We start from the raw sequence: 25,506 nt of genomic DNA, 5'->3' as shown, positions 1-25,506 counted from the left end.
GAGGCATTAAGGAACAGCAGCAACTCGGCCACGAAACCGAAGACCACGTGATGTCACAGAGCGATGAGGCGCATAGTGTGTAAACGTGGCCAACGCTCTGCTGATTCTAAAGCTGGAGAGAGTTCCAAACTTCCACTGGCATTAATAAGAGCACCAAAACGAGCTTCATGGAATGGTTTCCACGGTCGAGCAGCTGTGTGCAAGCGTCGAATCAAGTGCTGGAAAGCACGCCGCCACCGGAATCTGAAGCAGTAGAAATTTGTCTGGGTTTGGCAGCTGCCAGAACATTAACTGTCTGAATGCATTGTGCCTGTAAGGGTTGGTCGAGGAGGGATAATGGTATGGGGCTGTTTTTCACGGGTTGTGCCCCTTACTTCCAGGGAAGGGATATCTTAATGCTTCATCATACCCAAACATTTTGGACAATGCTATGTTTCCAGCTTTGTGGGAACAGTTTGAAGAACTATTCCAACATGACTGTGCCTCAGTGTACAAAGCAAGGACCATTAAGACATGGTTGGACAACTTTGATGTGGAAGAACTTAACTGTCCTTCTTGTGTAACATCAGTGGCTGACCTCACAAATACTCTACTGAATGAAAGGGCAAAAATCTCCACAGAAACACTCCAAAATCTAGTGGAAAGCCTTTCTAAAACGTGTTCTTCATATAAAGCCTCTTGTTCTCTCATTCCTTAACTAGCTTTCTAATCCTCTTGAAATTGCCCCAATAGTCTCATCTGATCACACGTTGAAGGCGTTTGATAAACTCTGTAAATTATTTAAATCATTCAAAACAAAGTACTTATTTCCCTACTTCTAGAGTCCATCTTTCACAAGCACAAGGCATTCCTTAACTATTTGCTTAAGGCCACACACATTACATTATACTGCCTACACAAAGTTGTATCTTCTAGAACCAACCTACATGGATACATGCAAATTAATATAATTTTATATGTAGAAATAATACATAAGCAATTGGCAATAATGTAAAAATCCAATCTGTACGTAGAAAATTACATCAAGCACTGAATGAAGGACAGGTGCTTTCCTTTAACAGATTCCTTGCACTCATGCTCCAGAGCTATGCACAAACATTACTATAAAAATTGAAAGGACGTCTGTTCTGCTAGTACACACAGCGGGCAGATACGGTACGTCGACTTGTCTACTAGGATAGGGCAGAAATGGAAGAATGTATTTGGGGCATTTATGTGCTTTGGGGTATCTGTTCACACACCGATACCAGCTGGCAGACATGGGGAAAATGTGTCCACGACACTACATCAGTTGAATATAAATACATTAATTTTTTCCAGTGGTGATTTTTTTTTTTTCATTGAAGGTCAGATTTTATGTATATTTAAGCAGATTACTTATTTTAACTAGCATCTACCAGCACATAGCCAGGTATACGATGTGAACCCTGTTGCTGCGGAGCCATTATACATTATTTGTTTTATATAGCGCCCACAAATTTCATAGCAATGTACAATGGGTAGACAGGACATAACAAGTAGTACGTGACATAACCACTTGACTAACAGAGACAGCAGGTGAGGAGGGCCCTGAGCGTACAACATCCCAAGCATTATACGCACCTACTAGCGTAATAAAGTGTATAAGGATTTATGTCCTAAATGAAAGGCTGCCCCGTCAATATTAATTGCAGTATAGTGCAATGCTTGCTTTTGCAGCAGCCAGGTAGGACACATCGGCCCCTCCATCATATTCTTATGTATTTTAACTGAAATTCCAGAATGTGTTCAAGCAGATATAATAGAAGAGACATTTCTCTTCTATTGGGTAGTAATAAAATGACATTTTAAGAAGGTTGTGGTATTTTTAATGGCACTTTGTCACTAGGTTCCAGTGCACTTACAGCCCTTGCCCCTTCTGAAACATACTTAATCGTTGGGCTTGTAAAGGGAACACATCCGGGTACAGATAAGCAACTGGAGGCCAAAGGTCCTATTTAAGGGAGAGTCCCATTGCAAATGAGGAAATCCGATCACCCTATTGTTTCGCTAACGTCCATAGAGATCATCGAAATGCCACAAGGGATCGTCGGACCTGTTTTGTATAGCCCACCTAGCACCTAGCCCCCAACACCCACTTCCTCATCTATCAGCGCGCCTCCCCGTCCTTCGACGAAACGCGCGCGTACCCACTACCTGACATGCGCACTGGCCTACTCCAGGCAGCGCGCAGGTCACAACGAAGGCGCGCGCTGGCTTCCGGGGGGGTGTGTGCGCAAGCGCGCACCAGATACAAACTTACCCTGCATCTCAGTCAATAGCTTAGGAGAGTTTGTCATTATAACTGGGGCGTGTTACTTACCTTACACGCAGCCTTCACCCCCCTCCCCTCATGCGCGAAACAAAACCTAGAGGCGGCTGCACTTCAACCTGTTTTACCTGTCACTTATTACCTCGTCATCCCCGTAGTGTGTCAGCCTGCACCGCACTCTCAGCTCGCCAGCCTCTCCGCACAGCCGAGCAACACATAGCATCCAAGCATGGCACTCAATCAGGGAAACGGAGCAGGGTCTCCCGGTGCGTCTCAAAGCTCCAGGAAGGTAGCTCTCATCACTGGGATTACTGGACAGGTAAGAATGGCCGGAAATAAATCTGTTCCTAATGATCCCATTCCCAGAGCCATTCAGATATGTGCTTCTCACTGTAAACTACACTCTGCTTTATAGTGGTGACTATCCATGACAGAAAATCCCATGCATTGCACCAGGACTGTAAAATATCCAAGCAGCAGAATTGGACCGGTAGGCACTAGTTACTTCTAACAGGAAGAAGACTCCTAAAACCTCTAGTCATTCATTCGTTCGGGTTATTTCCCTGTGCCACCTGTAAGAGATGATGTCATCGCCCCAATGAATGAGCCAGCATTCGGTGCAGGCTTCTAATTTCCCCCTCAGGTGCAGCTAAAGTTTTATTTGATCATGCAAATCATGTCAGAAAAAAAATATCACAAACCTTTGAGTCTAAATATTTTGACATCTGTTGTACAGCGCTATGGAAAATGATGGCGCTATGGAAAATGATTAATAATAACAATGCAGATGCGTTGTTTTTTTAAATTATTATTTAGGTCTATAATAAAGACTGACATTAAGGAAGTCTCATGGAAAAATAAATCTTTTAAGCATTAAGTACAGTGTATTCCTTAGCATTGGTGAAAAGAGTCATTTTCTTCCAATAAGCTTTAATCTGCAGACCGCACATCGCCATTGTAGTCAGTCATGGGATATTTTCGGTGGCTCTCCCTGCTCAAACACAGAGCTGAGTTGGTTTTCTTATGCTAATGATGTAATTGTTATATACCGTATTTGCTCGTTTATAAGACAATCCTGATTATAAGACCCCCCCCCAAATCTGAATATTAATTTAGGAAAAAAAGAAAAAGCCTGAATATAAGACGACCCTACAGGGAAAAAGTTTTACCAGTAAATATTAATTCATGTAAACTATTCTTTCATATTTAATAAAAGCTATGATTTTTTTTGTTTTTATTTCCTTTTATTTGCCAACCTGCCTCCCCCACAGTTATGCACATCTGCCCCGGGCTTGCCACTCTGCCCCCAGAAATGCCTTATACCCTCCTATATGCCATTCTGCCTCCAGAAATGCCTCATACCCCCTATATGCCACTCTGCCTCCAGAAATGCCTCATACCCCCTATATGCCACTCTGCCTCTAGAAATGCCTCATACCCCCTATATGCCACTCTGCATCCAGAAATGCCTTATACCCCTATATGCCACTCTGGCATATAGGGGGTTAAAAGGCATATCATGGGACAGAGTGGCATATAGGGGGTATGAGGCATTTCTGGAGGCAGAATGGCAAATAGAGGGTTAAAAGGCATATCATGGGGCACTCTGCCTCCAGAAAAGCCTTATGCCCCCCCCCCCGACTTACCAGTGTTTCTAACTCCCTGGTGTTTGGTGGGGGCAGCGGGTGGAGGTTGGCCTTGGTTCTGCCAGGGCTTCTACGACTGAGCCCCGGAAGGTCATGTGACGCCGGTGCTCCATCATCGAAGCCCCGGCGGAAGTGCCAGCAGTAGCAGGGGTTGTCTACGTCCATCGCACAGACGTTCGCCGGCTGCCAGAAAAGAGTATTCCCCGCAGCGCTGCAGGGAACGCCCCTCCCTGGCAGCCGGGGAAGGTATGCGCAATGGACGCATGCTGCCGGCACTCAGTGATAGAAGCCCTGGTGGAAGTGCCGGCAGCAGCTGAGGTTAACAGACAGGAGGATCCAGGTTCCCTGCTGGTCTGCGGGGTATCTGGATCTTAGTCTTGTAGCGAGACCTCTATTTTAGGTCTGATTATAAGACGAGGGGTATTTTTCAGAGCATTTGCTCTGAAAAAAACCTTGTCTTATAATCGAGCAAATACGGTAATATTGTATATGAAAAAACGTTGATGGTTTAAATGGTTCCCTTGTGTGATTACGACCAAGGCATTCTAATTTTTATCACAAGGCACTATAATAAGGAGCCAGAACTCACTCGGAAAATATGGTGTTTTACAAAAAACGTTACCTTACGTAAAAACAACAATTGATTTAAAAAAACATCTTCAACATCCTGTGTTTTGTTATACTAGTAAATGTAAAAAAAAATGGTGGACGTTCCTCATTAACTCTACTTGGGCTGGAGAGGGTAATGAAACTTGCCCAACCACATGCCCCACGTCAACCTTGAAGTTCTTGTCCTACAGAATTGTTTGTTGCTAAAACACTGGTTTCCGTTATAACGACGCATTCACTTTGTTATTGTTTATTATGTTAATTTTTTATTGTAGTAAACCCCCATGCCATGGAGATCTCCCTCTCTCCAGCGAATAATGCGGGTTAATAATGGTAATTTCTTTAAAATGCAGTTTTTATCCATAAAAAAACAAATAGGTGTTTCTTGCCGGTTTTGGCACCTTGAAGCCAAATTGATTTCAGTAGGAGTGCTTTCTGCGCATGTGTGCAAGCGATCTTGTTAGATCCCTTATAACTCCTGGGTGAGCGATTAGCAGGAAAAATAAGTGACCAAATGAGCACTTTTACAAAAGATGCTTATAAAATGTGCACATTTGATTACAGTTTGGGCAGTTAGTGTTGGTGTTAATGTATACATCTTGTCACCTGCTAGCGAACGATGACTGTGATGCTCATCTTATGTGCTTTGGCCCCCTTTATAGAACGTACATCCATTCCCCCCCTTTTAGTGCTTACTGAAGCAAACAATGTATGCTTCAGTAATATTTATTTGTTGATTAATCCATGACTAAACAATAAAGACATTATTTTGAATTATATCTAGTGAAAGAAGAGTATTTTCTTCATGGAGTTCTATGTTCACACAGTTTTTCCACAGGTCACCGTTATGAAACTGGTCTAGTATGAATTGTATGGCCATGAAGTTTGAATAGATGTGTTAAGGAATATGATGTTCATATGAGAATCTTCATATGGTTGAATAATATCCAACTTTATTTAGAATTATCCTTTTTCTACATAATGAATGAATGAGTGAGTGAGTGGATATACCTGGAAAATCTTGCTTTACCAGTATGAAAGCTGATCTTTCTCCCATGACTTGACAAAGGGGCAGGACTCATCACGGTGTGGTCACGAAATAGCATGGCTGCTTATTATGTGAATGTCCTATAACTCAAAGATCATTAGAAGGATTCAAAAATGTTTTGACAACTAAGATTTTTATTTCATTTTAAGCGTATTGTAATGTGTTCATGAATAAAAGAGCTTTAGTAAGTACATTTTTAGTTGAAGCCCTAAAGAATAATTGACAAATTCAATCACTTTTTCTAGAATTAGTGGGCAACTTAAATGTTTAAGAAGCAAGTTTGTCCATCAGTTTTTATAGATTTATGCTTTGTGAAGCCCTGCCGTACTAAAACTCCTATAATTATTTCAGACCTGGGTTGCCTTTCCGATTGTCAGCATTGTGACATATCGTTACAGTCGGTCAAATTTATTTGAACAGCTTATATGTCCCATAGAAACTGTGAATGGTGCTTTTTTGTGCTAATTTGAAGTGTGTCGTGGCAAGATATGATGTCATAAATGCATTTAGTTTTGAAAGTGTTGCATAATTTGTCGTTTACCGTAATTGCTGACAAAAATACAAAATCCAAGCAATAACATGTTTCATTCCCACTGATGCATACCATACACATGTCTGAGGTGTTCACTTAATACATGGTATTATTAAACAAACACAACTTAAAAGCGTTAACTACTCAAGTACCAACAGAGCGTACAATCCAGAAGTGGAAAACTAATGATCTGCTCAACATGCAATTGTGTTGTAGGTAAACACTTAGCATATTTGATCCTGATAAACTGGGAGTCTGTGCTTCAGTTAGCCAGAATCACTGTGAGACGCCAGTATCTGATTCCCAGATGCGCGTAGTATCTATTGATGACGTAATTAGAGGTGTATTCTGACCTAGGCCAACAGGGCCACCAAACTGGAGGCAGACTGGGTGATAAGGCTTGGTGGTAAGCGACTTCTCAAATGGACGGGTTACAAGTGAGAAATCCAGTCTCCCCAACTGACCCATTTATACTGTGTCTAGCTGGCATGGCATCCATGGCACACACTTCCCAGGCCACACACCCTTGATAGGAGAACCAGGACATGGTGTCATATCCTGGTTTTCAACAGTAGAATGGTGGCTGCAGATGGGGTGGCTGGAGGCTTTGACAATAATTATAATGTTGGACATTATTGAGGCTGGTGGGGAGTATAGCACACATGCACTGACAAGCAGGAGATGTGTTCAGTCAAACACTTTTGCAAGCTAAGGAGCTTGGTGGTGGGTAAGGGCAAGTGCATCAAGGGAAGGGGTGCTAATCAATTCATCCATGTGTTTGCATCATAATTTATATCGGACACTCGGCTATTAAATGCAGTTGTTTGAGTACTTTGTAAAGTAACTTTTTATATTGTGGCTAAATACTTAAAATATATCATTTCTCGGCAGCAGTATAAATTCTTTGGAAGTAATGGTTGTTGTACTTACTAAAGGCACTGTTCTGGCAAGCTTACACTCTATTAGATGGTTACTGCGTCTAGATACTTCTGTGTCGGATAAGTCACAGACACTGTGATCTCTATGCAAGTCTGTGGGGACTTGCATAGACGATGCAGGGGGATTGCAGGGAGGAGAGTGAGAAACCATGTTTCTCACTCCTCTCCAATGCTGAAAAACAAATCATCAACAAAAAAAATCACTAAAATAATACAATAAATAATAAAAAAACTAAACAATAAAGTGAGCTAAGTGATGTCATTATGACATCACTGGCATTAATAACATATTCAAGAGGACCTCTAACCATACTGCACTAACAATGCAATCAAAAAAAATAGAAAAAAAAATAATAAAAAAAACCCTTACATCCTATTGCCCTAACACAACATCTAAAAAGTATAACCTTCCTGCCCCCCGTTCACAACCCCCAAACCCGGTAAACCATAAGTAAAAAAAAAAAAAAAAATACTACTCTATAGGGTATTATATGGAAGGGATGGATATGGCCCTCTAGAAAGAAAAAAAGAAATTAAAGCTGTGGGGCATCTCCGTATTCATGAGATGCAGCTAAACAATTTTGGCCTGGTTTCTGTCCTGTAACGCATACCCAGGAGTGTTGGTGATAAAATATCCCATCATACCTAATGTAAAAATTCTACGAATAATGTACACCTTATCGTATGTTCCCTATAAGTGCTGGGAAAGTATGGAAATTCTATATAAATTAGGTATTTCTGAAATCAGGGCACCTGAAATGATAAACTTGAGGGGGATTTTCCATCACTTTACCTAATTTTGTGAGGATTGAGAGGGAAAATATAAGCGGTTTTTTTTCAAATTTTCGCTGTTTTTACTAAATTTCTCATCCTAAATTTTCAGCTAATCATCTAACTATGGTATCAAAAGAAAGCTCTATCTTTCCTTGAAAAAACAATATATAGTTTACATGGGTACGCTATTTGCAGTAAAGGAGAATAATCGCTGAACTGCCATACCCCAAAAATGGCAAAATTGCTCTGGGCTTTGAGGTACCAAAAACCCCTGGGATTGATGGGGTTAAAGTATTCACAGTGTACTTTACAAGCACATTCTGCTCTTATGTGAAGACATTGTGACTTTATTAACAATTGCTGCTTGATATGCCAAGAATTCCTGTCTTTGCATCATTTAACTGGTTATTTAAAACCTAGAGCATGACCACTTTGGGTGTTATGAGATCGCTATGCCTCTGGAGCTTACTGGAGGTGAGTATATTGTGTTGAAGGAGATGTGTTCAGCTGAACACATCTCCTGCGCTACAGATAGATGGGGCAAATGCAAATGACAAGTATACAGAATTCCTTGAAAATGTGTAGGGGCCACGCAGCTATCATATCCACAACAGGGACATTCAGTCCATCATATGCACTAGAAGAAGTTGTTCTGTCTTTTTTCTTCATCTGCTTCTCCTTGATATCAGCTCCATTATCCAGGTACTTCCGCAAAAAGGCAGAGCCAAGGTGAGACCTACGGGGACAACCTCTCCCCCATTCCCCCATTCCTCCAATCAGGGGAGAGGGTGTGTGTGGAGGCTCTGCCCTTTTGCGGAACTACCTCGACAACGGATCTGTGAGTAGTGGGCGAAGACCGAAGAACAAAAAGAGTCGAGAGAAAGCTAAGAAAAAAGAGACAGGGACATGGAAGCAGGCAGTGGACAAGGCAAAGCAACGAAAGCAAAAACAGTGGTCTTATATTGAGACTTTTTTTTCTTTCATTGATCTCAAGTTTTTTTTTTTGGGGGGGTCATCTTATAATCAAGCAAATATGGTATAGAAGAAGTTATACTTGCATGAATGGTGCAATTTGTGTGTGTTTTCTATTTCTGTTATAGGAAATGCAGGTGCTCTGTGTCAGAACCATTTGTATCTCCCTTGTTTAATTGATTTACATACATACAGAGATTTTCACATATAACTAAATTCTTTCCATACATTTAAACATGCAAAACCTCAGGTCGAGGTAAGGCTATCGGTAGCCTCACCAGAGCCACCATGTATGTGGAATGTGGTTGGACCTCTGGGTCCTCTTGGCTAGCCACACATCTCAGGAGTGTTATTGAGAGTGAGTTTTTTTTTAACTGATTCATTTTATAACAGAAAAGGGGACTAATGTTCTGGACTGTGACCATGATTTGAACTATATATTTCATCTCATTAGCTGAGTTCAGTTTCATGACTTTCTAATACAAGTGTGCATTATACCTGATTATAATTGTTCAGATTTTTCTTTCCACTCTGTTTAAACTCTTGTCATAATATTCTATAATAATTCTATATATAGATTTTTGGATTGGTCAACATGTATATTGTTTAACATTTCACAGTCATAGTTCATCTTAGGAGCCATACAGTCGAAGGTGTGCAGTGTGGTTTTTGGTGTGTCTGTTTGGTATACTCACCAACCTATCAACAGTAATGCATATGCTTATTTGCCTTCAGATAAATGTTACTGAATCATAATGGTTAATGTTACTTGCGACTACAAGGTGAAATGCAATAATTTTATTAGATATGGGAGCTGGAACCTATATAAGGGGATGACCCTGCTATAAAACAAGTTCACAACTTTTATTTCTTTAATGTATTGAATAAATGATAGATAACAGTTTCATATCATTTCAAATTCCTAACACTTTTCCATGACCTAATATTACGTAAATTGCAACAGAGGACTAACGCTTATCTCACTTACAAAACATTACACAAATCAAGTGGAGAGGTGAGGAAAGTCATTAAAAGAATACTAGTAGATATTAATGTTCCAAGTACCATCTATTCAACATTGTTTACATTTATTGGAAAAATTCTATAAAATCTGTACGACTCCTTCTGCTGTTGCAATTGCATCTCTGACTTCTTTATTAGAAGATGAGAATTGGTACCATGTTAACCGTAGAATTACAGGAGACAAGTGGAGTTTGAATGATACCTTTATTGGCTGAGTAAATATAGATTGCAAGCTTTCAAGACCTCTCAGGTCCCTTCATCGGGCATGTTATACAACAATGTGAAAGAGCTCTCTTTAAGTATCAGTCAAATAACATGGTTAAGAATGGGAAGCAGATAACATCAAAATGTCTGAGGCAAGGTTCTTTGATCAGTCAATAGTGTTAAAATCAGAGGTGGGTTGGTGTCATAAAAGGAGGTGTCAGGAGGTATTCACAACTCTAATGGGGTCAGGATGTGTGCATGTCTGGTTTGTTAATCTACAAAGTGATAATGGGATCCAAATTCTCTATCCCGGTTGAGGCCAGCATTTAAAGAGTTAAATTTGAGTATAAATTTGACCTCCAATATTTTTCTCTCCCTCTGAGTTTTGAACAGTCCCATTAATACAGCCAGTCTGATGTCTCTGATACTGTGTCCATTTTGGCAAAAATGTTCTCCCACTGGTGTCTCTGCTCTCTTGGAAAAATTTCCCTGAGTCTGTCATCGTCCTGTAGCTTCACAGTGCCTTTCATCTGGTTATTAGACAATGCCATTGCTGGGAATCTTTTATTTTCATAGTCTCAGAATATTCCAAAGTATGTCCAGTCTGGTTCTCAAATAGGGATTCAACCTTAATTCAGCAAAATTCTGTTTTGTTCTTTTTTTTATTATTTTTTTTTTACAAATCGTAAAAAATAAAAATGTCTATTTGGAAGAGAGAAATCAGACTGCAAATGCAGAAAAGATTTACATGAGTTATTCATCAAGATATCCTTTGACTATGATATCTTTTTTAGTCTACTTTACATCAAGATGATCAATATTTAATGTTAAAGCTGACAACTTGGTATTAATATTTTTTTTTTTATCAAGGCCACATTGAGTTTACAAAATGAGACGGCATGAGACTAGAATCAATCTTAGTTTTATCTTCTTTTAACTACAAAAGGTTTGCTAGATCCTTAATACTGGCAAACTCTGATTCCACAGAATACCATTCCAAACTTCCCCTGTATAATAATCACCGTGTGTATCAGATGTAATAACATAATAGTTGCATGGTATTCTTAACATTGGGAACATCTAGTCCATGTATACTTACATCTGATAAACATGCTGCTCAAGCGGAAGTTGTCTACGCAAATCGTGTAGAGCTCTACACGCTGCCCGGACTAAGCACCGGGGGCTCAGAAGCACCGGTAAGTTTGGAGGAGGGAGGGGGAGGGAGTGTTAAATGGGGGGCATAAGGCATTTCTGGAATGCCTTTTAACCCCCTTAATGCCACTCTGCCTCCAGAAATGCCTTTTAACCCTCTATATGCCACTCTGCCTCCTGAAATGCCTTATACCTCCCTATATGCCATTCTGCCCCGTAATATGCCTTTTAACCCCCTAAATGCAAGAGTGGCATATAGGGGTATAAGGCAATTCTGGAGGCAGAGTGGCACATAGGGGGCCAAAAGGCATATCATGGGGCACAGTGGCATATAGGGGGTATAATGCATTTCTGGGGCAGAGTGGCAAGCCTGGGGGCAGATGTGCATAACTGGGGTGGCAGGTTGAGAAGAAAAGGAAATAAAAATGAAATATTTTTCTCAATCATAGCTTTTATTGACAAACAATTGTTCACATAGTTTACATGAATTTACATTTAAAAATGTAAAAGTATTTATTGTTTTATATAGCGCCATCTCTCTCTCTCTCTCTCTCTCGATGTTCTTGGAGTGTACAGTTGTTCTTTGATATATACAAATAGCTTCTCAAAGACCCCCAGGTGTGCAAATAGGCTTGGTATTACTATTATTTATTGTTTTAACTAGTACCATTATTACCATCATGCAATGCCCTGTACAATGTGTTGTGTGCCTACAGACATTTCTTGTGTGTATTTTTAAATAATTCATTTGAAAAGGCTAATTCTTTGTGACCTATGCGTTCTGCTGTTATTTAAAATAGCCTAATTATTTAAGGTCAGGTGCATGTTTAGCTGTTGAATGTTTGGTGCCTATGATTTAGACTGACAATTTGTTTTAAAGTACCAATCATTACAGAAAAATAAAGAATACACGTGATGAAGACTTTTTGTAATAGTTTTTCTCCACTACATAACTTAATTTGCTGTGTGTGTATATGTATGTATGTATGTATGTATATATATATATACAGGGCTTGACAAATTTGTTGTGAATCTCGGCGCCAGGTAAAAAAGTTAGGAGCCAGGATTTTTTTTAAACTAATAGTTGGTCAGGAGTGATCTGATCATCATCAGCCCACTTACTAAACTCACAGCGTTTGACCTGGAAGCACCCTGGACTTTCAGGTCAGTGCTGTTTTTTTTTTTTTCCCCCCATCTTTCGATGCTGATGTTCCATTGGAGCACAGCATTGACTGATATTTAGTCCCCACATGCTTGTGGGGACAAATGTTAACCCCTGCAATGCCACAAATGTGTCATACACAATTGTGGCATTGAAGGGGTTAACGCTGCACTGTCGCTCTCAGGGAGCGATCAGGCAGCAGGGGAGGGTTGGGGCTGGTGTCCACACTCATGTGGAGACCAAAGAAGCCTCTCCCCTGTCCCTGAAGCTGCCTCTGGCAGCTGGGACTCAATTGCTGGTCTATAGACCAGCCATTGCAGGGGGGAGTCTTTGATGACTGCTGTAGGCTTCCATGCCTACAGGAATCATCAAAGGGCTTGTGGGGGCTCGTTTTTGCTGTTGCTGGTCTGTCTGGGCTTCCAGGCAGACCACCAGCAGCAGAGCCCCATACAAAACGGGAATTAACCCCTAAATGCCGCGATCGCAGCATTGAAGGGGTTAACGCTGCACTGTCGCTCTCATGGAGCGATCAGGCAGCAGGGGGGTGTTGTGTCAGGTCCCCACACTTGTGTGGGGACCCAATCAACACACAACCCCCTTCCCTGAAGCTGCCTGTGGCAGCTGAAAACACGATTGCTGGTTTTGCAGCAACCGCGTTTTCAGCCTACAGGATCACTCCGTGGGAGTGATCTCAGGCTCAGGGGGCGGGCTCTGAGTGGCTGTACCGTCTGCCCAGACTCCTGGGCAGACAGCAACAGCAGCGCCCCCGTGTGGTGACTCAGCCTCTTACATCCACAATTTTTTCTGGATGTAAGAGGCTGACAAAACCTAGGCGCCATGGCGACCTGGCGCCTGGGATTTGTCGAGCCCTGAATATATATATATATATATATATATATATATATATAATATAATAAAGCCTGCAGCCCAAACTGTAATGTTCTTTATAGACAGCTATGTTAAAGTCAATATTTCTTTGCATAGAATCCAAAGCATTTAGGTGTAGATTGGATCAGGGATTTTGAAGCTATTTGAGTTAGACTGTCTCATCAGAAAAAGAAAAACAAAAAAAAACACAGATATGGGCATAAATATTGGGGATTCCATCATACTATATAACCATATATTGCCTGACCTGCCATTACATCCAAGTACGTTTGTCCGAGTCCTATCTAATTTTACATGGTTAGTGTCAAGTGATTTAACCCCTTCATAACAATGCTGTTTTAACATTTCTGCTGTGTTTTTCTGTATTTTTTTTTCTTATTTAGTGTACCCACACATTAAATATTGTTTGTCCTTCAGGACAAGAAGGGCTTTCTTTACATAGCATTGCTTTGATCATATTGTCTAATTTACCATAAAAGAAAACTCCCTTTTTCTGACTTATTTAAAAAGTATGTTGCTCTTTAGAAATATATTTTTCTTGCAAATTATATTACAAATAGCATATTGCTATTTCTAAAACTATGTACAGAAATAAAATAAAAAAAGTCTAAATTAGTGATAGCTACATTGTAACATTGATATCTGTCATGAATCCCTGAAGAAAAATGGACATTCAACCTTGGGGTATTTTGACACTTTTCATGCAGCAACTTTACTGGCAGTCTTTGACAAAAAGAGCTACTAAGAAACAACACCCCAATGCTCACCTCATCGATACCACCCCTGCATAGGTTAGTTGGGTTGTTTGGTTGGTAAAGGCCACATTTGGGACATGCATAATTTAGTTTTTCAACTTGGAATTTTGACATCTGGTTATCCTGCACCTATGTCCGATTTGGTTACATTTGAAACTGGCCAATTTGATGGAGACACCCCAGGGTATTTCAAATGGTGGTATTTTAACACTTTCAATGTGCTAAAAAATTACTACCGCAAACTTCCTAAATACTCTTTCCAGCGGCAGGGTGTAGCCATGATTAAAGACACGCGTCCTTGAATTTGGTGAATATGATAGCTGTTGAGTGATCACAGGAGGCCCCTACATTTTTGGTTTTGCTAAATGCCTTGATGTTGAGGCGTTGCAGCAACACCATTGGTCTCTCTCTAACCAATTAACTGTGTGTTTTCCTGTGACGTGCCTGGCACGTCATTAGTCTTATTTTACTCCTCCCCCAGCTTCCTTCACTGTAAGCATGGAGCATTGCTTTGTGTACTTTTGCACATAGTCCACATCACTGAAGCAGCAGCCAGTTACATGTATGCTACCAAAACATTGATGTTCAGAAAGCATACATGTGATTGCTGTTAACACTCATTGATTGTAATTGGAACTCAGCTCTCTTTAGGTTTCGATTTCTACTGAGCATGTGAGAAGTGCGTACTATGGTATGCACTCTGTGTGCAGTAGACGTACCTGGGGAGGTGTTAAATGAGACATAAGTCTATGATTTCTCAGCCTTCTGGGGTCCCTGGGTAACATAAATTGCCCTAGCCTATGGCTGGTGGTTAGAGGGGGAGGTCAACCGTGGGCTGGGGGCAGAAATGGCACTTTACACGCTGTTTGGTATGCTTTTGTGCATGTGTGAAATAATTTTTGTGACTGACTCTTCGTTTACTGAACATGCCACAGTAGATTACGTTTTGTAATTGTATTTTGTATCGGAAATTAAAATGGGAACTAGCCAGCATAAATCTTTACAATGATAATTCTATACAGAAGTTTGAATATTTCACTACTTTACCAGTTGGTAATACAGACTGAAGGCTATGGCTCCACCTAGAGGATTAATGTAGTATGATCCTGCAATCACACAGATTTTTTTTCTTTTATTTAAGAGGACTGAGGATATAAAAGTAAATTCAAGAACTGACAGATCAACAACATGGAAACTGAAGTTATTAGTTAAGGCTTGTTTGTAAAGTTAAATGATCAGCTAATTAAACATCAGCTTTCATAATAACGGTTACCATACATTCAACATAGCAGCTAATTAGTTTCAGTATATACAGTGGAACATAGATCTGATCATCTTTGTAATCTTATATCACTGCATAAATTTCAATTTCTGTGTATTTTGGCAGAGCGTATAGCTGGATATTTTTAACGTAATATATCATATTTGGCTGAGAAATATACAACAGCATATACAAACTGCATGAAGAAAAAGAAAATCTTATAAAATGCTTAGTTTAAGATATCTTAGTCTGTTTTTTTTATTTAAAGAAATGATTTTTTTGTAGAAATTACAAAAAAATACTTTGCCTTAACATAGCTATGACTAATTGAACTGCTTGGATAGCGGTGAAGCCTTGGCAGTGCTTTTTGCCAGTTGCTTTTCTACCTGTGTTCTATTGGCAGAACAGCTGAGAATCTTGTATTATGACCGGAAACCAGGGCATTTATGATCGGATTCCTGTTTTTACCCAGTTTAATTTGATGCAGTACAGAAGACTCTCTGTGGGAGCCGTGTGTGAGTGTGCTTCAGTGCCAAAGACTGATTTAATTTTTATTAAATGCTGTGTAAACCTTTTTCTTTAAAAAATATATATTTTTTTTGTTTTGAAGGAGCTGTGGTATGTATTGTTGAGCAGTTTGTGTTACTGTCTTGGAATTCACCACTACTCTTTTCTAACCGGAATACTCATGTAATTCAGTATTCCTTTATACTACAAAGTATTTCTGTGTGTAACACCGGGCGATCCCCTTCCTTATGTTAAGCAGACCTGTGTACCAATGCCACAAACTGGTCAGGCCAAATTTAGTCCTACTGGTTTAATGTACATTGACTGCCCAGAGTATCATTTTGTATTTGCTTTAAGCAAAAAATGACATTTAAACATTCCCTTTGCAGAATTATTTTGTAGACTGCTTAAAGATACACTATATGGACAAAAGTATTGGGATACCTGACCCATTAGGCTTTCTACAAGATTTTTGAGTTTCTGTGGGAATTTTTACCCATTCATCCAGTAGAGTATTTGTGAGGTCAGGCACTGATGTTGGATGGGAAGACGTGACTCGCAATCTCTGTTCCAGTTCATCCCAAAGGTGTTCGATGGGGTTGAGGTCAGGGCTTTGTGAGGGCCAGTCAAGTTCTTCCACACCAAACTCATCCAACAATGTCTTCATGGACCTTGCTTTCTGCACTGGGGCTCAGTCATGCTGGAATAAAAAAGGGCCTTCTGTAAAGTTGGAAGTGTAGCATTGTCCAAAATGTCTTGGTGTGCTGAAGCGTTAAGATGTAAGGGGCCCAACCCCTGAAAAACGATTATCCCTCCTCCACCAAACTTTGCAATTGGTGCAGTCAGGCAAACCCAGACTCGCCCATCAGACTGCCAAACAGAGAAGTGTGATTTGTCAAGCCACGAAACACATGGAAACCCATTCCATGAAGGCCCCATCGCACAGTTTTTGTGCTGATATTAATGCCAGTGGAAATTTGGAACTATTTTGCTATGGAATCAGCAAAGCATTAGTGACTATTAGGCACCATACACCTCAGCACTCAGTGACCCCGCTTTGTGCCCTTACGTGGTCTTCAACGTCATGGGTGAGTTGCTGCTTATCCTAAATACTTCCACTTTCCAATTATTATAGTTGACTGTGGAATATCAAGCAGGGCTGAAATTTCACAAACTGACTTATTGCAAAGGTGGCTTCCTATTGCAGTACCACGCTTCAATGCACTGAGCTCTTCAGAACGACCCATTTTTTTACAAATGCAGACTGCATGGCTATGTGCTTGATTTTATACACCTGTGGCAATGGGTCTGATCGAAACACCTGAATTCGATAATTAAGAGGTGTGTCCCCAGTACTTTTGTCCATATAGCGTACTTAAAGTATATTATGGAAGAACAAGCTATTTGAAAAAGATGCTAATGGAAGCATTAAATACTGGTTCAATGTATGCTTTATTATTGTTCAATGCCTACAGCGTTGTCTTTAGAGAAGGTTTTATTTTGATTTCTGGCTTATTTTTGTTTTCGTTTATTTAACTTTCATTTTTTCAAAGCAGTAGCAGTAAAACAGCAGAAGTCTAACAAAAGAAAATAACATATAAAATATATCATAGAAATACATCATGCGAAAGTTGTATTATAAGAGTACTGTACCAGAGACTGGAAGAAGTAAAAAGATAACCGATATAACCGATGTGTATAATGCCAAGATAAAGTCATTGGCATTATACATGTCCTATCCAGGTGCTTTGCCTGATTTTTAGACTTTGTTTGTAGCACCCACAAGATATTTTCCAAAGTTTCCATATTCTTGCTAACATTTAGGGCATATTTATCACTATTCACCAGTAACAGACCATGCAACATGTTAGTGGGCTGTTGGCTCTGGTTATTATCAGCATCAAGCCATTATGTGTGATTGGATTTTTCCATAAAACCTAATGGTGCAAAGAGACCAATGAACCAGAATACCAAATTGACCTAGAAATGGAGCATTGAATACAACTCTTTTCTTGTTATCCAAAAAAAAAAATCACAACTTTCAAGCCAACACCGAAGGAAAAATCTCACTTGTGGCATAAATCTAGCACTTTCGCTAATGCAAGGAAGAAAGTTAACGGCACATAATAAATTATATAGAACAAATATTGGTTTTACCATGAACTAAAAGAGTGAAAAAGAAATAATTACAGTAAGAGATTATACAGGGTTTTACATGAAACAGCTCGTTAAGGCTGCCATTTTGTCACAGTTGAAGGGAGACCAGTTTTATATTTACAAGTTTAGGCTCATGAATAAAATACTGTACAGGATCTAAACTTTGTGCAACTAAACATTTTTCGGCCTATACATTGTTTAACTCGGAATTGTACCTTTTTTATTTCGAATGTCTTGACATCAGAGATGAATTGTCTTGTTTGCTGCGGATGGGCAGATTTCTGCAATTTGTAAAAACAAAACAAAACAAAAAAAAAAACAAACAAAAAAACCTGAAGGAAAATGTATGTGGATAATGGTAACACCAGGGTATCTATATCAACGTTGGATGCGAAGGAGAAAATGTATCCCGACAGAAGCCTTATCTAGTAAATATCTATAGACTGTACATGTTCTATTTTTGTAGCCTCTCTTTTCATCTTATAATGTAGAACAATTTTAAGCTTCTTAAACGTAGGTTGTGATTAAAAAAATAATGCTCAGTTTTGTGTTCTCTCTGAGCTTTGCTGGTGCGCTTGTGCTGTTTTTATAGGTAAGGGAATTGTAGAACATAGCCAGTACCGCAGTATATAGTCTTGGCAGACTGTTGGTGGCAGGATAGTTCAGTCCTAGGCATTGATCCTCAGGACGCTATACAGCAAAACTGTTTTGCCCAGTGGATTTAAAGCCAGACCATTCAGACCCCATCAGAACATTTGTCGCTCCAGTCCAAGTAGAGAAGCATTGGATGTCCTCCCTGATTTCGAGGAATTAGGTCTTTGGCAGGGTATGACTAGCACTGTGGGGTTGTGGGTGTTTTCGTTCAGGGATTTTTTTTTATGTTTAAATGAGAAAATTTCAATTTATTGAAAATGCAGGGATGGAAAATGAGAGGGGGACCACCAAACTTGTAAGCAGGTCCCTAGCTGATCATGACACATCCAGCAGAAGTGAGGTGTAGAGAAAGCATTTGGATCCTGTTACTTTGCTGTATATGAATTGAGCTTGCGTATAATGGTGTTGATTTTCCACTACAGCTGGTGGGATGGAGATAAGTCTGTGGCTCTTTAATAAATTCTGGTGAACTAGCAAGCCCTATTAATTGGGAGCTCCTGACCCCAGGAGGGAAAATGACACATGTTTAGAAACTAATAAATTAGGTTGAATAAAATCTAACCTCAGAAAACACTGAATTTGAAAATGAAGTTCAAATGATACAAACACGGTTTCCTGAAAACCAAACGTGGTCAGACGTGCTTAATATTCCACTGGGTTAAAAAATTGGTGAGGCTCATTCAAATAGACAGAGATACACAAGGTAAATGCCCCGCTCACACAAATATCTGAGCTTTCCACATATTCTGTCTTAGACTGGATTTTCCCTCTCAAAATCAACATCCTGGTTTATACCCTCTCTGTCATCAGGATTATGATCACCCTGAAATGTATCATACTTTAATTTCCTGTTGGTAAGTCATTTCAATGACTACTATGTCTTTTTTGGGTGGAAAACAAATCCTATTTATTGAATGAAAGTGAAAACACATCTTTTAACTCCAAACTTGTTTGCGCTTTATGATATACTAATACTAACTTAACTGTGTCTTAATACTTAAATGCAATATCTCTCAAATTGTAAATGTGGAAGCCTTGAAATCACCGTTTAAAAAAAAAAAAAAAAAAAGATATTAAAAAACCTTTAAACATAAAACTTCGATTGTAATATGGTGCTTTAAGCATTTTTGGAACGTCCTTTATTCTGTTCTAGAAAATCAATTATTAGGCACTTCTTGGTGTGGATTTTAAGTAGATCCTGCAATCTGTTGGTCCTCAGGCTAGTTTAGGGTTAGTTTTCATAGATTAAGGTAAGAATTTAAAAAGTTTTATCAGCGAATGGTGCAATGGCACTAAAGTAATCAATGAATACATGGATGCAGATTGTTTTTGGCTTTTGGTACTATGATACCAGGCACATCAGCCCATGTACTAACTTCATGCCCTCACAAGCAGTTAGCATCACGCTGCGTGTGTGAGAGCCGGCGTGCGTTATAGTCCGAGAATGGATAATGAAAATGTAAACATCTCACGGGGGTTTTGAGAGGCAATGCACATCTGTTACTGCTTAGTTGGTGTAAAGAGATAAGCATACCCCCGTATCATACAACAAAACAAGAAATGAGCGCACACCTAGCAAACACTATTTAAAAGCACCTATCTGCGCCATAAATAATGGGGATTCCTTCGCACTATATGGCCTGATATTGCCTAGCCCACCACTGCATTTCAGCAGCACCCCAACATCTGAATGTATATGCTTTTTAGGGTGTGCTTCCTTGTCTGTATTTTTTGTGTGCATACCTTTGTATCATGCGGTAGCTTCTGCTGGATTTGTTTGGTTGTGAAATACTAATATTTTTTGTAACAAAACTTTTATTTGAAATGCCATTTAGAGTAAGGAATTTGCCTGTAACGAAATTTAAAAAAATATATACTTTTTTTCCCTCTTGGCTCAGAGGCCGCTGTTAACAAGTGCACCAGTAGATGGCCCTAGAATTGTGCAGTCTACAATGTAAAGCTCATTAGTGTTACTTATAGATGCAGGATATCGGGATGGCTGGGCTCCTGAATCATTAGCGTTGTCTTGTAGGAATAAAGAGCTTGCATGCATTTTATATTCAAAAGCACTGTTGGTATTAAAGGCTTTTTTCAGTTTGTGAGGGGAAAATGCCTAAAAGATCTTGAGATTTTTCTTTTAACCCTGTTTACGTTTGCATAGTTTATACACAACTGATTTTAAGGTAGCCTCTGGAGCACATTTAATTCAGGGGTCGACACCTGGTGTTCTCACTGGATTACCTAAACAGAAGAATAAAAACTTTTATTTATTTGCTTTGAGCTGACCAGGGAGTTGCAGGGCAGATGCGCTTCAGCTTCTTGACTTCACAATACATTATGATGATCCAACCCCTGTGAGCTTCTACTGCTGGCCATGTATAATGTATTGTTTTGTATTATTATTCAGATTCTCCCAATCCATTGAATTATGCATTGAACAGGGACATTTCCGCCCTTCTCCTGGAGAAACCTGCTAATGTTGGCCATTGACATTAGTGACTTAATCAAGCTAAAACCTGCAAACTATCGGCAGCTCTGCCTTTCAGTGCTCTTTCATATAATTGAGGTATTACCTATGTTCAATCTTTCTTTACATTTGCCAAAAACTTCATAATATCCTTGAACATTGCAATAGCCAGAGAATCACTACTACCCTAAAATGCTGCTACCTAAGACATCTTTACTTAAGGATGCCAAACACGATGGTGTGGGCGCACCAATGCTGACATTGTTACATACGACATACAGACACGGTTGGAAATGGAGGCTAAATATGTTTTAGAATGCAAATAAAACCATAATAAAGATCGTATGATAAAATGTGTATCAGAATTAAAGTTTGCAGAGTAAGTTATGGCTACCATGCGTGAACTCTACTCGAGGAACCCACTCTGCTAGTACATCATCTTATGTCATGTCCCTCACAGTCGTACACAAACAAGATTTACTAAATACAGGGGACAGCAGAGGGATTTTGATATTCTTAATGGAACCCTTGTGGCTGCAGAAGCAATGATAATGCAGACACAATATAAATTGAATGGCAACACTTGTTGGACTTTTAACATTGGATGCTTCTTTTCAGTAAGTGTGAAAATATTCTTCCACCCTTGAAATGTTGCTTAGTAAACACATACTTTTCTACCCTTACACCCAGTCAAAATATATAAGTATTAATGTTAGCTTAGTTGCCCATAGCTTGAGGCTGAAGCAGTGTTAAGGTTGTCAGTCGCTCGCCCTTACCACACATTTACTGTATTAAAATGAAAAGTGTGAAATGAGACCACCTGCATTCAAGATCAAAAACATCTGGGCCAGTGAAGGTTGGAATTGACTCGCGTTGGGTTATTCGGTTATGGTAGGCTTGGGTACTCGTCTGCCCAAAGATCTGTTTTGACTTAACAGGAAAACAGTAATGACATCTGAGTAATATATATATATATATATATATATATATATATATATATATATATATATATATATATATATCGTATTGGCTCGGATATAGGCCGCCCCCGTATATAGGCCGCACCCTAAAAGTTTGTTGCTTTTTTAAAGAAAAATTTTTTTTCTTTAAAAAAGCACCAAAAAAAAAAAAAAACATTCTGCCACTCTGTCTCCCCCCCGAGATATGCTGCCACTGTCCCCCCCCCCCGAGATATGCTGCCACTGTCCTCCTCCCCCCGAGATATGCTGCCACTGTCCTCCTCCCCCCGAGATATGCTGCCACTGCCCCCCCGAGATATGTTGCCACTGTCCTCCCCCCCGAGATATGCTGCCACTGTCCTCCTCCCCCCCCCGAGATATGCCACTCTGCCCCCCCCCGACTTACCGGAGCAGACTCACGGGTGTATTGCGGGGGTCATCTACGCAATACGCGTATACAACCGGAAGTTGTATACGCGTATTGCGTAGATGTCCCCCGCCGGCGCCCCGCAAGACACCTGGGAGTCTGCTCCGGTAAGTCTTGGGGGCAGGGGTAAAACGCATCGTGTGGACTATCACCGGCTGCGGCGATGCGGGTAAACAACCCGGAGGCTGTTTACCCGCATCGCTGCAGCCGGTGACCGTCCAGACGATGCGCTTAGACAACCTCCCGTGCCGGACCCCCCCCCCCCCCGTGGAAAGTGCTGGCAGGGGAGGCTGTCTGAGGACATCCGAGAGTAGGATGCAGGTCCCCTGCACCGCTGCGGGGGATCTGTATCCTAACCCCGCTGCCTGCCCGGCGCCCGGGACTGCATGTCCCGGGCGTCGGGCACTAGACCCCGAATATAGGCCGCACCCCCACTTTAAAGACTTAAAGTGGGGGAAAAAAGTGCGGCCTATATTCGAGCCAATACGGTATATATATATTTGTTTATCTCTTGGTTTTCTCTCTCTACTCGGCCTGCACTCCGCATTTTATTATGAGTCTGACGTGCCATAGCGTAACAGCCATTGACTCTTTCACTTATGCCATATAGGACCAAGGTACACATTTTAATAAGGGTGAAGTCTAAATCAGTAAGGTAAATGGGGGGTTCGACTTACATGTACCCCACAGGCAGTGGTTTATATAACATTTAGAACTTGGTAACAGTGTATCTTCTTCATATAAGACTGCCTGGTTAATTATTATTTTTGTTTTATAAAGATATACATGAGTGATTTTTTACATAGTATTTTTAAGAAAGAGAATAAAAATGGGAAAAAAAAAATGGTGCATACTGATTGTATTATTTTAGGACAGCACTTCAGGGCTCAATTGAATTCTTGGAATAAAAGTACAAATTAGGTTAGCCAATCTAAAATGACACCGCATCATGAGTCCTAATAATCATTCTTTGTGCAGGAATTCTAGTCCCACTCTTTGGTTAGTCACATCTTGATAAGTGAAACTGTGTAGGTTGTTTAAGGTTTTTCAGCGCATGTTCGACAGAATGGTTGAGGGAAAAAAGTAACAATGGACTTCAGTGTGTACTTCTGGAAACACCCAGAGGCATATGGGAGGGGTACCAAATATCTAGGTTAAGTGTTTACTAACCTTTTAAATTACTGTTAGCATGTTTGATTCATTATTCAGTAACACTCCAATAACAGTGCTTCTGTACAAACATCTTTGAAAGGCACTCGTAGTGCATTTGTTTGTGTTTAAAAATATAAGTTACCTTTTATTGCTAGCAACATTTATGGTATAATTTCATCAGTGTCAAAAGGTCACAACAACACTGAGACAGAACTTGCTTTACCTCATGTGGCCGTGAAGCCTTGAAGTCCAAGTTCATAGGAAATTGTTTTGGAAAACCGGGATTATTTTATCTGTGATCTGAATGGACAGATTCAGTATATACTACTTTTAGCATAATGACCCCTTTTAAGAGTGTTCTAAAGATGTGTGCTTGAGCTTTCTGACCAATGTGTGCTGCCCACATATTCTCGGATTTATATGTATCTATATACGTGTGTGTGTGTGTGTGTGGTATATATAAAAAAAAATTAGGTTATGGGACAGTTTGTGTTACCTCTTAAAAGCTCTTGACAAATCTCTTGGGAGCTGGTGGAGATTAGTAGGTACTGTTATGAGACTTGCCCCAGTGATACAAACACATTGACCACCCTCAGCCAACCTGATACTAACCATTCTTGGCCAAACACATACATGCTCAGCCAGATGGCATATACTTAGATGATGTAGGACTGCTTTATATTGGCTGGACCTGCATCTTGGACAGACTTTTTAATAATTCATCTTGTAAACTATATAGAATACCAATTAACACAGAGAAACACTTCTTTACTGACACTGGGAAACTTTAATCTGAACTGTGGTAGATACTTGTGGGTTCCACGTATTCCCTGCCAAGGAGGGGATTGAATTTGTGGTAGATGCATAACGACCTAATGGAAGATATGAAAAACATCCAGGCATTTGTTTTATCAACGAATACTCCCTTAACTAATATGCTGTTGTAATGTCATAAACATATATGGCCCAGCTTTGAAGTTTGGAGGGTTTTACCCTTTTTTTTAACAAAAAAGCCAGTTAAAATCAGATCAGATCATTAAATCTCTTTTGACCCTAGGTAACCAACACTTCAGAGGTTGTTTTAAATTGCTACGTATTACAGCATTTTGTTTAAACATGTCAGTCAGGGCCATGAATTTCCAGCAAAAGAGTGAACATATATCCTAACATACATACTATAAAACCTCTCAGAAGACAGATTAGCTCTGAAAAATGATGGATCACATTTCCGCATTATATTCTCTTCATTAGATTCCATTCTTCCTTTCATGTGATATATGGTATTTTGAAACATATGGAAAGTTTTCCTGTGTAGCATATTCCCTGCTATAAAGCTTTTGGCTCACAAAAGCAACCCCACTTTGGAAGAAACCATAATTCATACCAGTTTTGTCTGTCTATTTCATCGGTGCCTTGAGTGTACCGTTAAAAAAGGATATACCAATCTGTCAGTGAATCATCTGGTCGATCGTTGCTATGTTTCCTTATTGTAATGGATGGGCTGCAGTATTTTTGCTGTCCCCTCCTAAACACCATTGTTCCTGATGTGCTTTACAGGAAGTTGTCTGTATTCTGCCTTTGAATATTTGGTCATTTGTCAAGTGGATCTACGTACTAAAGGGTTCTGCTCCCCGAATTATTTGCTGTTTCTTAACCCCTTACCAACAAAGCCTGTTCTCCTTAATGGGTTTAAGGACAACCTGTGGACTAATCCACTGTATTTGCAGTTGTATACACATTTTGAAGTCTGGCGGTTATAATCCAAATTAAAGAAACTACTTTAGAAATCTAAATTTAAATGTCGGCTAAAAACAACATTATACTTTAATTACTGGTTTAATGGCTGATGACTTGGAACGCACCATCCTAAAACTTCTCTGTATTTTGTAAATAAATCATCATGCATTCATACGTTGAGAAGCAAGGGTT

The 25,506-nt window shown here is 39.9% G+C and overlaps 1 protein-coding gene across 1 annotated transcript in view; it reads left to right on the top strand.

Annotated features, from left to right (window-relative positions):
- The first annotated feature begins 2,323 nt into the window (after window positions 1–2,323).
- Window positions 2,324–25,506, top strand: part of GMDS (GDP-mannose 4,6-dehydratase) — a 246,979-nt gene continuing 223,796 nt past the window's right edge. Inside the window, exon 1 of the mRNA XM_053466862.1 lies at window positions 2,324–2,609. Within this exon, the coding sequence (XP_053322837.1) occupies window positions 2,520–2,609 (90 nt within the window). The 5' untranslated portion in view covers window positions 2,324–2,519. The remainder of the gene's footprint in view (window positions 2,610–25,506) is intronic.

The sequence above is a fragment of the Spea bombifrons genome, chromosome 5 (genome assembly GCF_027358695.1).
Source record: "Spea bombifrons isolate aSpeBom1 chromosome 5, aSpeBom1.2.pri, whole genome shotgun sequence".
Taxonomy (NCBI): Eukaryota; Metazoa; Chordata; class Amphibia; order Anura; family Pelobatidae; genus Spea; species Spea bombifrons.
This window is presented reverse-complemented; position numbering and strand designations above follow the sequence as displayed.